The sequence below is a fragment of the Passer montanus genome, unplaced genomic scaffold (assembly GCF_014805655.1).
Source record: "Passer montanus isolate IOZ18808 unplaced genomic scaffold, ASM1480565v1 scaffold8, whole genome shotgun sequence".
NCBI lineage: Eukaryota > Metazoa > Chordata > Aves > Passeriformes > Passeridae > Passer > Passer montanus.
Genome location: NW_024373256.1, coordinates 7487929 through 7503669, shown reverse-complemented (window position 1 = coordinate 7503669; position 15741 = coordinate 7487929). Strand labels below are relative to the sequence as shown.

General features: G+C 46.7%; 2 protein-coding genes across 3 annotated transcripts in view; one reads left to right on the top strand and one right to left on the bottom strand.

Annotated features, from left to right (window-relative positions):
* Window positions 1–187, bottom strand: part of DCUN1D3 (defective in cullin neddylation 1 domain containing 3) — a 24949-nt gene extending 24762 nt beyond the window's left edge. Inside the window, exon 1 of one of the 2 annotated variants that reach the window (XM_039731627.1) lies at window positions 89–187. The gene's annotated coding sequence lies outside the window, so the exon portion shown is untranslated. The remainder of the gene's footprint in view (window positions 1–88) is intronic. The other variant, XM_039731629.1, reaches the window with a different exon arrangement.
* Window positions 166–14386, top strand: LYRM1 (LYR motif containing 1). The gene is made up of 4 exons (XM_039731633.1): window positions 166–297; window positions 10142–10300; window positions 11300–11392; window positions 13010–14386. The coding sequence occupies exons 2-4, from the start codon at window positions 10142–10144 to the stop codon at window positions 13124–13126; spliced, it is 369 nt and encodes a 122-aa protein (XP_039587567.1). The 5' UTR covers window positions 166–297; the 3' UTR covers window positions 13127–14386.
* Window positions 14387–15741: the final 1355 nt, after the last annotated feature.

Sequence of the window (15741 nt, the reverse complement as noted above, 5' to 3'; positions counted from 1 at the left end):
CGGGCCGAGCCGGGCCGGGCCCCGCGCCGCCCCCGCCGCTGCCGCGCAGCCCGGGCGGACGGGAAGAGCCTCGGTCCAATTCACTCACCTCCGCGGCGCCCGGCGGCTCTGCCTCCACCGCATCACTTCCGGGCGAGCGCTCAGCTGGCGGACGCGCCGTGACGTGCCGCGCGGGGGGCGGGGCGCGCGGCGCCGCACGCGCGCTGAGGGCAGGGCAGGGAAGGCGGCGGCTCGCGCCTCCCGCCCACCGGAGCGGGGGCACCCGGCGGGGCGGGGCCGCGGCGCGACTGCACCAAGGTAAAGCGGGGAGGGGGGGGAAGGCGGGCGTACACGCCGGGAGGGCGGAGGGAGGGGAGAGGCCGGAGGCGCGTGAGGTGGGCTGACGACCCCCCCCGCTTTGCGCGTTGGTTGCGCCCTGCTGCGGGGGCAAGGCCGCCCCGGCCGCCAGGGGGCGCAAGGACGTCCCCCAGACCGGCATCGCCCCCTAGTGGCCGCGCGTTTCCAGGCCGCGGGGGGCGGCAGCGCCATCTTGACTGTGGCGGCGGCTGTGGGGGCGCCCGTGTGGGCAGGGCTCGTTGAGCCACAGCGGCCTGTGACACACGGCGATCTGTGACCCACAGCGGTCTGTGATCCACAGGGCACATTGAGCCACAGCAGTGTGTGACCCACATCAGTGTGTGACCCATAGGGATCACTGAGCCACAGCGGTCTGTGACCCACAGGGATCACTGACACACAGCGATCTGTGACCCACATCAGTGTGTGACCCATAGGGATCACTGACCCACATCAGTGTGTGACCCATGGGGATCACTGAGCCACAGCGGTGTGTGACCCACAGGGATCACTGACCCACAGCGGTCTGTGACCCACAGCGGTCTCTGCTGCGGGGGCAAGGCCGCCCCGGCCGCCAGGGGGCGCAAGGACGTCCCCCAGACCGGCATCGCCCCCTAGTGGCCGCGCGTTTCCAGGCCGCGGGGGGCGGCAGCGCCATCTTGACTGTGGCGGCGGCTGTGGGGGCGCCCGTGTGGGCAGGGCTCGTTGAGCCACAGCGGCCTGTGACACACAGCGATCTGTGACCCACAGCGGTCTGTGACCCACAGGGCACATTGAGCCACAGCAGTGTGTGACCCACATCAGTGTGTGACCCATAGGGATCACTGAGCCACAGCGGTCTGTGACCCACAGGGATCACTGACACACAGCGATCTGTGACCCACATCAGTGTGTGACCCATAGGGATCACTGACCCACATCAGTGTGTGACCCATGGGGATCACTGAGCCACAGCGGTGTGTGACCCACAGGGATCACTGACCCACAACAGTGTGTGACCCATGGGGATCACTGAGCCACAGCGGTGTGTGACCCACAGCGGTCTGGGACCCACAGGGATCACTGACCCCCAGCGGTCTGTGACCCACAGCGGCCTGTGACCCACAGGGATCTCTGACCCACATCGGTGTGTGATCCACAGGGAACAGTGACGCACAGCGGTGTGTGACCCACAGCGGTCTGGGACCCACAGGGATCACTGACCCCCAGCGGTCTGTGACCCACAGCGGCCTGTGACCCACAGGGATCTCTGACCCACATCGGTGTGTGATCCACAGGGAACAGTGACGCACAGCGGTGTGTGACCCACAGCGGTCTGGGACCCACAGGGATCACTGACCCCCAGCGGTCTGTGACCCACAGCGGCCTGTGACCCACAGGGATCTCTGACCCACATCGGTGTGTGATCCACAGGGAACAGTGACGCACAGCGGTGTGTGACCCACAGCGGTCTGGGACCCACAGGGATCACTGACCCCCAGCGGTCTGTGACCCACAGCGGCCTGTGACCCACAGGGATCTCTGACCCACATCGGTGTGTGATCCACAGGGAACAGTGACGCACAGCGGTGTGTGACCCACAGCGGTCTGGGACCCACAGGGATCACTGACCCCCAGCGGTCTGTGACCCACAGCGGCCTGTGACCCACAGGGATCTCTGACCCACATCGGTGTGTGATCCACAGGGAACAGTGACGCACAGCGGTGTGTGACCCACAGCGGTCTGGGACCCACAGGGATCACTGACCCCCAGCGGTCTGTGACCCACAGCGGCCTGTGACCCACAGGGATCTCTGACCCACATCGGTGTGTGATCCACAGGGAACAGTGACGCACAGCGGTGTGTGACCCACAGCGGTCTGGGACCCACAGGGATCACTGACCCCCAGCGGTCTGTGACCCACAGCGGCCTGTGACCCACAGGGATCTCTGACCCACATCGGTGTGTGATCCACAGGGAACAGTGACGCACAGCGGTGTGTGACCCACAGCGGTCTGGGACCCACAGGGATCACTGACCCCCAGCGGTCTGTGACCCACAGCGGCCTGTGACCCACAGGGATCTCTGACCCACATCGGTGTGTGATCCACAGGGAACAGTGACGCACAGCGGTGTGTGACCCACAGCGGTCTGGGACCCACAGGGATCACTGACCCCCAGCGGTCTGTGACCCACAGCGGCCTGTGACCCACAGGGATCTCTGACCCACATCGGTGTGTGATCCACAGGGAACAGTGACGCACAGCGGTGTGTGACCCACAGCGGTCTGGGACCCACAGGGATCACTGACCCCCAGCGGTCTGTGACCCACAGCGGCCTGTGACCCACAGGGATCTCTGACCCACATCGGTGTGTGATCCACAGGGAACAGTGACGCACAGCGGTGTGTGACCCACAGCGGTCTGGGACCCACAGGGATCACTGACCCCCAGCGGTCTGTGACCCACAGCGGCCTGTGACCCACAGGGATCTCTGACCCACATCGGTGTGTGATCCACAGGGAACAGTGACGCACAGCGGTGTGTGACCCACAGCGGTCTGGGACCCACAGGGATCACTGACCCCCAGCGGTCTGTGACCCACAGCGGCCTGTGACCCACAGGGATCTCTGACCCACATCGGTGTGTGATCCACAGGGAACAGTGACGCACAGCGGTGTGTGACCCACAGCGGTCTGGGACCCACAGGGATCACTGACCCCCAGCGGTCTGTGACCCACAGCGGCCTGTGACCCACAGGGATCTCTGACCCACATCGGTGTGTGATCCACAGGGAACAGTGACGCACAGCGGTGTGTGACCCACAGCGGTCTGGGACCCACAGGGATCACTGACCCCCAGCGGTCTGTGACCCACAGCGGCCTGTGACCCACAGGGATCTCTGACCCACATCGGTGTGTGATCCACAGGGAACAGTGACGCACAGCGGTGTGTGACCCACAGCGGTCTGGGACCCACAGGGATCACTGACCCCCAGCGGTCTGTGACCCACAGCGGCCTGTGACCCACAGGGATCTCTGACCCACATCGGTGTGTGATCCACAGGGAACAGTGACGCACAGCGGTGTGTGACCCACAGCGGTCTGGGACCCACAGGGATCACTGACCCCCAGCGGTCTGTGACCCACAGCGGCCTGTGACACACGGCGATCTGTGACCCACAGCGGTCTGTGATCCACAGGGCACATTGACCCACAGCGGTGTGTGACCCACAGCGGTCTGTGACCCACAGGGCACATTGACCCACAGCGGTGTGTGACCCACAGCGGTCTGTGACCCACAGCACTCCAAGCGCCAGTGCCCACAGTGCTCAGTGTCCTCAGGCCTTGGTGCCCTCAGCCTTCATCCACCCTCAGTGCCCACAGCGGTCTGTGACCCGCAGGAGGAGAAGGCAGCATCTTAAGCTGCACCAGCGGAGGTTTAGGTTGGACATGAGGAAGAACATCACAGAAAGGGTGATTAGATGTGGGAGTGGGCTGCCCAGTTTGGTGCTGGAGTCACCATCCCTGGAGGTGTCAAGGAAAGCCTGGACGTGGTCTCTGGTTGACAGGTGGTGTTTGGTCACACACTGGACTTGGTGGGCTCAGAGTTCTTTTGTAGCTCACCTGATTCTGTGTCCCACAGCCCTCCATGCCCACGGCCGTGCTGTGGTTCTCAAATAGCAACTACAAAACAAGTCTGTCAATGAGTTTCATTGAGTGACCCTCAGAATAAAGTAAGAAAAGGGTCAGGGAGGATTTTGTCTGTGCTAGCATTAATATTTATACCTGTTCTCGAGCTTGGGAGCATTTCCAGTGCTGGGAAATATTTCTATTCAGGCATTCAGTTGCATTTGGCTGGAAGCCAAGGTATGAATAAGGTGCATAAATCTATACTGGAGCTTGTGTCTATGTTGTTATATTTCTGTATGCTTCTATATTATATAAGCAAGGCCATCCAAGGATAGCTGAGATGAAATTTTCTCTGCTAAATTTCTCACTCTGCATTAAAATCTTTCTCTGCTTGTAAGTAATAGAGAACTAAACACACAGTAGAAAAGAAGAAAATGGTATTGAAAGCATGAACAACAGAGTTGGACAAGACTGGAGACGAGTTCATATTGTTTTAGAGTTTACCTGGACATGGTGTGCTTTTCATGAGAAAGCTAAGAAATAAGTAAAGCATTTTTTTTTCATTTCCCTCTCCCCTTCCCACAGTCTGAGTCAGTATTTCTGTTCTTCCTGAGGTTCCTGCATCACAAGAGGCACTGCCAGGGCAAGTCTGTATGTCCGACTAAAACCAGATAATGCCTCGACCACCTCAGAGAGAATGAAAACCCAGTGATCAAAAGCAACTAGTTAAGGGTTGCCACCTTCATTTATTCAAGTGAAAAAAATTTTGTAGAACCTTAATTTTGTGCAAATTGGCTTATTTGAACTGACATAGGAAACAGTGATAAAATCCATGTCCTTGCTTTTACTATTTAATTATATTCTTTGCATGCAGTTTGGTTTTTCTGATCAAAAGGCTGCTCCATATGCAAAAGGAAGCTTAAAAGAGATCCAAGTACAGTCAGAAATCTGAGGCACAGATAGAGTAGCAGAGGTCCCACCCCAGCTGATGAACAGTGTGAGTACAGTGACTGAGGGAGAGTCTGGTTCAGAGGTGTTGATCAAGGTTTCAGATCACTTCAGTTTGCCAGCAGAAATCCTAAACCCTGTGAAAGTCACCCTGCTTTTAGACACCATTACAGAATATCTTCGTTCAGTAACTTCATTCTTTTTCACCAAATCTGCATATATTTATGATTGCAGCTTGTAGATGGAAAGAGTGAGAAATAAATCTTTGAGTCAGATTGATGGGAATGTCTGGAAATTTAAGGCTTGTGGCACTGGTAGAAATGAGGATGTAACACCATCATGGAAGAACATGATCTTTCATTCTAGTCATTTTTCACCATGTGGAGATGGAATACTTTAGCTGGGATTGAGATTTTGCTAGGATTTGGTTTTGTCCATATCTTTAAAAAAAGTTATGAATGTTCAGTCAAGAATGAAAATCAAATGAAATTTTCATTTTGCCAGTACATTCTGCAGCCACATGTGGTCAGCGTTTGTAGGGTACTGTCACAGGCCACTGAGTCATTGATTTGAGCAAAAGAAGGCAAAATTACTTCTGTGGAAACTAGATTTTGAAACTTAATATTGCTGGAAGGCATGTGACCTATGGAGCTATCAGAGGAATCTGTGACCCCTTCTCTGCCCTCTGTGCCACAGGAACTCATTGTCTCAGTTGTTGGCCTCAAGGAAATGACAGCCCAGATCCACTGCTGCCTTAGGAACCACAGACTCATTGTGGCAGGCTTGCATGAAAGATGAATATGGATTACTGACCTCTCGTTGCTGTGGAGAGCTCTGAAAGGAATGATTGATTATCTGCTGCATTAGCAGCAGGAGAGAGGCTGCAGGCCACTTTTTAGCTAAGTGGAATCATTTAGCTCCTTAAAAAAAAACCCAGATATGGGAATTTTTCTGCATCTCCTTAAATAAACATTAGCCAAAGAGGGCATTTGAAAAGAGGAGCTGTAGATTAGCATACAGGCTGGATTGTTTTATGAGACAAAGTATGGAGCATGGTGGTGTTCCCTCCTACAGTGTTGATACACCGTGGTCTTAAATGACATAATTGACTTCATGACAGAGATGTGACCACAGCTTCATTTGGAAGCAGTCAGCCCAGCAGTTTGTCACTGTGTCTTTAGACTTCTTGCCAGTAGCAAACCAGCTGTCAAATAGAAGTTGTGTTGCTGCTAAATTAAACATTTTGTATCTGAGAAGTTCAAAGCTGGCTTTTCAAATTATTTTATGCAGGGTTTTGTTCCCCACCTCCCCTGAGCAAATCCAGTTTTCAGCACCAGCACTAGGTGTGTGTTACTAATGCGTGCCCCAGTTAGCTGGGAAGTGAAAGAAGAATCAATTGGTTTAAAATACCCTTTTCCCCCCATGGGCTCTTCCTTCCAACCTGTATTTTCTAAAATCCTCTATGTACTCACTGCTGGCAGATTTTATCCTTAAAGTGAGTAGCTAATGCTTGACTTGAGAAGAAAGAATGAAATAAAATAGACTTACAACTTCACCAAGGAGCTGTGCAGAGGAGGACAGTGCTGGACATGTGTTCCCAGCCAAGCCTCCCCTGCTGGGAAGCAGCTGAGGTTTAGCTGCTCCTGGATCTGCAGTCTTGGGCAGCCTTTCTGTCCTAGCTGTGCTTTGACACTGCACTCTTGGGGTCATTGGATAGTGCAGTTGGCAGATATAAAAATAATATATTATTTTTATATGAACTTTTAGTTTAAATTATAGACAAGCCCGCAAATAGCAAAGTAAGACTGGTGTTTCATTGATTATTCAGATTATTGAACTTTTGGGTCAACCAACTAACAATCCCAAGGAATGTCTACTTGTTTCCTGAAATAGAAACCTACTGCATTTTATAGTCTAAGGTTCTATTTGTTTTAATTAACAGTGAAAAAAGTTTGCACGTTCACCATGCAGTCAGTCATGAAGCGCTCAGCTCTCCTGTGGAGTTTGGGTGCAGTGGGATTTTCAGTGCTGGAGGTGTGTGTTGGTCAGAGGGGGCTGTGCGGGGCCAGGGCAGAGCCCGAGGCTCCAGCGGGGCTCCCTGCGGAGCCCGGCTCGGGCACTGCGCTCCCCACCGGCTCGGAGTGCGGGCACACCTCCCTGTGACACCTCCGGTTTGCTTTGTGGCGCTAAACACCCGAAATTTGCTCAGCTAATACAATAGCCCTGTGCTTTTTGACAGAAACGCCTGTGGTTAACCTCTGTGGGCTGCGTGCTGCAGTAAAATGAAGGGTGGTAGAAGTTAAACAATGGGTGTGACTACCACAAGATGGGTGTTAGTGGGAAAGTGGTGTAACATCCACTTAGCATTCCAGAGATGTGAAATATAATTATGATTTAAATGCCAAAGATGTAAGTTGCAAGATGAGTAACTACAAGGACATGAAAGCCTCCCTTATCTTGCTTTCTATCCCACTCAGAATCATTTTGCACACCCACAAAACTAATACAACTAGTGTCACTTGATGAAATTGCACCTGATACATGACTTGTACCATCACTTACATTTCTGTCAGTGTGGGCTCTGTTTATACCAAAGGAAAAATTCCAATCTCATTTACAACATTTTAAGTTGGAAGTAATTTTGCTCTCAGTGGAATTACTCCCTATTTATACTCCCACTCAGATCAGAATCTGACCCAGGCTTTGAATTTTGTCTTATTTGCTCTCATCCTTTTCTGTCATAGACAGAAGTCCTCGATCTGTAAAGGGCTCCTCGTACCTTCATTTATGTATCTTTGCAGAAATGGCTTGTGAGCAGGTCTGTAATGATAAGAATTATTGACTAAATGAGCCTTGGGAGCAGCTGGTTGCTTGAGTATAGATGAATAGCTCCTTAATGTCTTTTACATCATCCAGCAAATGTGGGAAGGAGAGCAAGAATGCAGAAGTGCAGCCCATGCCTAGATCAGGGGCTGCACAGTTCTGTAGCAATTGCAGCACAGAGGAGTTGAAGAACAAAAAAGTTGTAGGTGAAGGAGGGGAAGCAACTAGTGGGGAAAATAATTGTTGGTTCTAGACTTTTCAATAAAATCTTTCTAAACAGATTCTTGGTATGTTTAAAATCCAAGGGCAGCAGGTGTAGCCAGCTCTGAACAAAGGGCATGTGTTGTCCCAAGCTGTCACTTGGGAAATTGTCTGATGCATAGATCAGAATTGAAACCTGTTATTTTAAACATTTTTTACCCCCAACGTTGTTCCTTTTATTTTCTCTATGGATTGCATGAAAATCTATCCTGTTAACAGCTTCTCAGAGATGACATCTTCAGATAAAAGCAGAGGAGGGTTGTCAGGAGAGGCTCTAGATGAGGCCAGGATTTGGGACTCTGCTTGTGCTAGGTTAACCCTTGTAAATGAACTGTTTCTTTTCTGTACAAAATATGCACCTAGCAGGGGGAAGCAGTGATTTTTCAGATTCATGTACATCTGTGCCTTTGTGTCTGACTGATTTCACTGCCTGAAATGGAGCTCTAGAGTGGATAAAGTGAAGCACTTACTCCAAACTGTTTGATGAGCTGGGACTACCTAGTTATAATGGAATTAATTTCCTAGAAATACCATAAGCACTTACTAGAAGTACTTTCTGCTGTGTAGGAAAAATAATTTTCTATCTGAGGGAAAAATATATGATTGGTTAAACATGTGAAAATACAAATAGCAAAACAAAAATATTCACTCTTAAGAATCAGAGCAAAATAGTTCTTGAAACCATGAAAGGCCTTTAGATGACAGCAACAGCTAAGATAAGGCTAGGAATTTATAGTTCAGGATTTCTTATGGAAAAAAAAAACCAAAACCATGAGCCAAATCCTGTATTCAGGTCAGCATCTGTAACTCCAGCTTTGGTGAGGGAAAGAGGGTGTGAGTGTCTGGAGCCACAGGAGGCTGGTTCTGGCCAGCCACTGTGCTGGAGCTCAAGAACAGGACAGCCTGAGAAGCCTTTGGCTCTAGCCCTGCTTTTACAACCCAGAATCCCAGGAATTGCCACAGACTGCAGGGATCTGAGCCACAGCACACTGCCAAACTTCCCATGGTAGTTTGGGTGCTGCATTAGGATGCAGCTTCTCCTCATGGCCAAGTGTGCTCCCTCCAGGGGGAAGGTCAGGCTGTCTGAATTACTCTGCTCCAAACTGTCCATTCCCAGCACACAGGTCTGATTTCAGGGTAGATTCACCCACAGTAATTAGAGCTCCAGGCTGGCAAATGGATCCTGATAGTCAGATAATGTCCTGTCCCTGGCACTTGTTCCTCACTGTGTCCATGCACTTGGCAGTGCTGCTGCACCTTCCTTTGGGACAGTAAGGTGCCTTTGACAGCTGCAGTGCCCCTTAAGCAGAAGTCATTGTTTCTGCTAATTTAATTCATGACTGAAATTTTGTTATCCAGAAGTGGATTTGTCTCAGGGATATCTGTGGTCTGTCATGAAATAGTGTAACCAGTTACATGATAAAATACTCATTTACATTAAGCAAGAATAAGATTTCATTCTTTCTTCTGACAAATAGTTTTATCACACCTGGAGGCTGATTCAGTGGGCTCAGCAGGTACACAGCTCTCTGAAAATCAAGACATTCAGGACTTTCCTAAATCCACAGTTAGTCTGCCTCTCCTGAGTGCTTAGATAAAATAGCTTTCATCACCTTTTCATCACATCAAACTCCAGCTGAATCATTACTGCCATGGTATCACAAATAAGCCTCTCAGCCCCTGGAGCCTATACATGTTTTCAGCAATATTGTGGTGGTTTTAGCATGTATTTCATTCACAGATTTGCAAAGATAGGGTCAGCATTGGTACAACGTCTCAGGAAGGGGGACACGTAGAGTTTCGGTGACTTGCCCAATGTCTGTTGCAAAACATCAGTGAAACAGAACCGAGTGAAACAGAACCCAGGCTTGATTCAGCAAAGCACTAAACCAAGCGCTTAACTTGGGGCAAGAGCTCAAGCTGTTTGAATGGAGATATATTTAAGTATCTATATAAAAACTTTGCTGGACTGAGTCTTCAACTTTCAACAGCTAATTATTGTCTACAGCTATTTCAGGGTTTTTTCATACAGCTCAGCATATCTTTGGACGGCGGAAATATTTTAAAACTAATTTAATGGTGTAAACAAATGTCCTGCTTGCTGGCCTTTTGGCAGGTCAGATGTTCATGCATGTGTTGGGGGGTCTGTCTTGTCTTTTTAGATGACACCAGCAACTCGACAAGAAGTTCTCGGCCTTTACCGCAGGGTTTTGCGAATAGCCAAGACCTGGCAGTCGGCATCGGGACAGACAGAGGAAACCATGAGAGAGAAGGAGTACATTAGAAATGAAGCCAGAACCTTATTCCGGAAAAACAGAAATGTGAGTGTTCTCATGGTGTTGAATTTCCAAATTACTCTTCTCTTGCTCTCTGCACTCTGTGGTTGGAGGCTGAGATAGGAACGTAAGGGTTGAGTTCCCAAAATTTCATTCACCTTAAATGCTGGTGTATTCATTCACCTTAACTGCTGGGTTACAGTTTAAATATCATCCCTGAGAAAACTCAGTTCATTTCAGCTCTTCATTAACTACTGTAGAAGTCTAAAAGGTCTTTTTTCAGTAAAAAAGTGCCAAGAAAAAATTAAATTCCAAAGATACTGCTTGTGTAATTGAAGCAGCTTTTGATCTTTACAAAGTTAGCTAAGTGTATCATTACCCATGCAATGGCAAACAGAACTCAGCAGCTTCTTTTTTTTCTTTTCAAAGCAGCAATTATTGGCACTTCTTTTAAAAGAAGCACTTTAATTTTTTTCTTAAGGAAAAAATTTCAAACCCTGGTAATCAAAGGCCCTTCTTGTAATTCAAGATCACAACACTTATTTATATCCCATATTGGTCTGGGACTAAATTGAAGTAATGCAAAATCAAAAAAAATGAATTTAAGTCATAATTCCCACCACATTTCTCACTTCAAAGAGAGTTTCTGGATGTGATGATAACAAGCAGTGTCTTTCCTTTCTCCACTGGTGACCTTGCAGAGTGATGAACAGACGAGTGTGGTTTTTTCATAGATGTAGCAGTAGTTTACATGTGTATTGTCTTTTTACAGAGAAAATACCATGTTTGGGTAAAAAACTCCTTCTGTAGCCTCAATCCTGACAGCTTTTGGGCGTTAACATTCAGCACCATCAAGCCCAGAACTGCTGAGTCCAGGAAAATACCAGTGTTACCTTTTATGGGTGTGAAAAATACAATTCATTGTATCCTTGAGTTTGCCAAAATAAGCTAAGGAAAGCCATGTGCTGGGCATCATGTACACTTGAGCTTCCAATTGCTAATTATTGAACTCATATAAAACACTTGTTTGTCTGATCATCACAGGTAACAGATCCAAACCTGATTAAGCAGTGCATAGAAGAATGTGAGGCAAGAATAGAAATTGGACTTCACTATAACATCCCCTACCCGAGACCTGTGAGTATAAATCACAAAGTCTTCACTGATACCTGCTGAGCTTTCCCTGTGCAACAAAACCATCAGTTTCCATCACTCTCACTGCATTGCATTTTTAGATGAGCTGGCATTTAAATGTATGCTAAAGCAGAGCCAAATGTACATTGAGATGTTCTCTATCTTTCACTGTAAATTGGAGAATTTCTTCTCAGAATAAGGACTCAAAGCCTAAATGGAGTTGCATGAACTAAACTCCAAGGGCCTCTGAATATTTAGCCAACCAATGAATATAGAGAAACATGGTAATGGAATCAAATAATAGAAGAGAGCGAGAGAATAAAAATACCTAATTACATCTGTCATAGGTACAATAATTTTTATAGCCTACATTACTATTAATTGTTCTGGTCACAAATCAGGCCTTATGAAATAGCTATCTGTGTTGCTTCTTATTTTCCCTTCTTCCTACAGAAGAACATGTCCAAGATTACTGAAATGCTGGAATTTGCAGCAAAGTTTTCTAGTGCACCATTCAATACAGTTGCCTCACTGCCCAGTCACTTGTGTCAGTAATACTTTATGCTGCCTCCCATAGAGGCATCCTCTCCACTGCTGTTGATGAGTTGATATTTTCACATCTATAGTTCCCTTATCAAGGCAGTCATGGTCAAAATTAAATTGTATCTTTATCGGATGCTTGCCTAGACTAGGGTCACTGTTACCATCTGTTTCAGTATGCAGAATAGCAATGCACAGCTGGCAAACAGTGTTCCTAGAAATGGGCCTAAAATGTGTGCTCTGCAGTGGTTTCAAAATCACAAAGGATCTGCTCTCTCAGACAAACGGCATGATTATTATTTTTCAGATTCTAGAAATCTCTACTGCTGTTTGAGTCAGTGCTTTTACTACTATTTGCACCTAAACACCCATCTTACAGGATGACAGCCTCAGCAACAGTAACACCTGACTGCTACCACCTACATTTTTCAGTCATTTCAGGGTTACAGCTGCATTCCCACTAACAGTCTTATGAAATATAAAGACTTTGTCAGTCAAAGGAAGAGTCTGTCACCTATGCTCCTTCTGCTTATGGAGTCAATGACATTGATTGTGCATTTTAATGTGCCATATATATATATATATATATATAATCATGACAGTAAAAAGGCAGGCTTTCAGTACATACAGTTTGAGGTTATTTTGTAACTTGTTAAGTAGATATGAATAAATCACACAGTGATTCAAGACATTACTCAAGCATTTTTAGGGTTTCTAGTTCTTACTGTTCTGGAACATTGTCAGCAATCCTATTTCATCAAGTATCACTGCTGTCTGATACCAAGCTGCAAAACAAAGTTACTAAGGCCTTGCATATACAGGATTTTATTAAGGCCTAAAATATATGGGATTTTAATAAACAGAACAATTAGTTCTGTTTTAGTTACACCACCAATTAGTTCTGAAAGTTACACCACTAATCACTCCTCAGAGAGTGCTCCTCCTAGAAATCTAATAACCTGGCTTGAGACAATAGAGTTACCCTCTCCAAAGTGTGAAGAAATGATTTAAAACTCAGTGAAATTTACTCTGTGTTTTTCTCCCTAGTATGCACCTAACTGGTGGGGTTTTCTTTTCCAGATCCACCTGCCTCCTATGGGCCTTGCCCATAAACAAGGCCGTACATTGCGACACCAGGAAAAGTTAAGGAAGATTTCTAAGCCAATATACCTGAAATCCCATGATGAAGTTTCATAAGCCACCATTTAAGCTGTGGTGTGTAATCACATCCTTTCAACTGTGAACTGCAATCCAGGTGATTTGTGTGCACGACTGTGAATAGTGTGGTCACTTGCTCACACATTTCCTGAGGCCAAAAAGCCAATTGATCCATTGTGTATGATGGATTAGGTTGGTTTAGTATTTATTACGTTTCAACCACTGACTTGTCAATAAAAGTAACACTTTTTAAGGAGTGAGGTGTGATACAAAGATTACTTTGACATCAGGACAAACTGCAGCAGGATTTCAAACTCTTGTTTATCTGTAACAGGGTTCTCTGGTGGTTTGAGGGTTCTCTGTGCTCAGTTGTGACTCAGGACTGTGCCTTGTGTAAGGTCGGCCAAAATTAAGGAAGTCTGGGACAGTCAAGCAGACACAGTTCCTCCAGAGCTTCTGAATGCCAGTGGGAATACAGTCACTGCACCCTGCACCTGCTCTCCTTCCTCTCTGCTCCCTGCTCTGCCTCTGTCCCTGGAGGAGAGCTCCAGTTTCACAGTACCCTTATGGGGAAGTTTTGTTTCTGGACAGTAGAAAAGAGACAGCAGCAGTGCCACTACTCCTTTGCAAACTGCAGAGGAGTGGCCTAGAGTCTGTATGTCAGCTTTTTTCTCTCTTCCTTTGGAGAGGGTGTGGATGTGAATGGCAAAGTTTGGAATGCTATTACACAACTCTGAGTAAAACATTCCAGTGCTGGGTTCCTCAGGTTCCCATGTATGGACTGGCTGAAAACTCTGCCTTCAGGGTATCACTATGGGAACAAGCCTAGGATGCTTTGGTGTCCTCACTGTGTGCTTTCACATGGTCAGCTTTTCAGCATAATCAGCACACTGGCTTTCTCAACAATTATTTTAATTTATTGTTCGGTTTTAGCTCTTACGTTATGGATTGAACCCCAACTTTAGTAAAAGAAAGTATCTACAAGTCTCCTAAGTTTGAGGGGTATTTCTGTTTCCCAGGTGCCTCACGAATAGAAGTAAAAGGAAATTAATTTTCTTTGCATGGGCTACCAGTTGTTTTGGCTCCTTTGCAGTCCTCTGACATGTTCTCTTCAGGGAAGTTGGGGGAGTCTTCCATCCTTCAGGCTTGAAATACCAGTGAGACCAAGCTTGGACAAGAGCCACACTGTACTGGACACTACCTAAGCACAGTCCAGAGCACTTAAAGGACAACCTATTCCAGCCTGACTTTAATAGTGGCAAAAGAAAAAAAAAGAATAAAGCAAATTTGAAATATGCATATGTGTATGATTTCCTTTTAAAGTAGGAGAAATCAATGAAATCTCATTTCTGAACTCACCAAGTAATTTGAAACTCTGCAAGCTCCAATAAACAATGACAAAGAAATATTGCTGTCTACCTGAAACATAAGTTAGAACTGGTCCTGTGCAGAACAGACTGACAGCCCCTCCCCTAAGAATGCACTTTGAAGAGTGAAAAAAGTACAAGCAGATGAGAAAGTATAAGAAAACAATGAGAAGAGTGAATAAGCATGACAGGTACTGGCTAGCCCAATTTCTCACTACCCTTTATGGCTCCAGTTCACAAAGGTCTCTATTCCCATATAATTATTTCCTGGGAATGCCTCATGTGGGGAGTAGCAGGTAAAATGCCATTGTTCTATCAGTGGAAGCTTTGCAAATTTACTGCTGCCAGGAAGACAAAACAAAACTCCTTCAGCCTAGGAGAAGGGGGATTGCATAAAAAAAAGAAAGAAAAAAAATTAACATGATTTCACACACTGTTTAATTCTTCACTGAAAGAAGTCTAAGTACAAGCTAATCTGATATCCTAATTGTGATACACCAGTGTAGGGATGCATCAACTGAGCCCAGCCAAAATGTGCAGAGGCAAGGGGTTTGAATGGAAGCTTAAGCTCACTCTTTGTCATTAAAGTATCATTTGAATCTTTTGAATTGCTGAAGTTCATGTGACTAATGAAGTTACTGATACTCTGACACACCAGGTGAATAAACAGCCATGGAAATGAGCAGTCTGAATTTACTGTCTGTGTCACAGTCACAACTCTTTCCTAAGCACATACTGTAATATGTAGATTATTTCCAAAGAACATCCCTAAAATTACAGAAGATCTATACCAAATTGAAGTAACAACAGAAGTTTGAGTTTACTTCTGAAGGAAAATACAAAGAAGCAATTCTTAAAAGGTTCATAACCCTCAAGTTACTCAAATAAGTATCCACTTGCTTAACTGAGAAATCAGCAAGTAACAGCATTACATTGTTTGAGATGCCTTAAATGCAAGACAGCCTAATAATTCTTCAAAGAGCTTGAAAAATTATTAATTGGTGCTTCATCCTCATTACCCTCCATCACCAGAAGGCAAAGACTGAAATTTGTTCAGCTGAAGGAAGTATTAGGTCAGCTCTTTTTTCAAGTCTGCAGAGTAAACCCTTTCTTTCATAGCTTAAGTTAAAGTCGTTATGGAAAGGAGAATCAAACTAGAGTCCTTTGTTTTTGGAGGTCAAACTGACCAACTACCATTCTGAGGGAGTTTCATTAAAAAAATTCATCTGCAACTCAGTCCAGCAGGTAGGCAGAATCTCAACTGGTACTCTTGTATTAGGTGCCAAG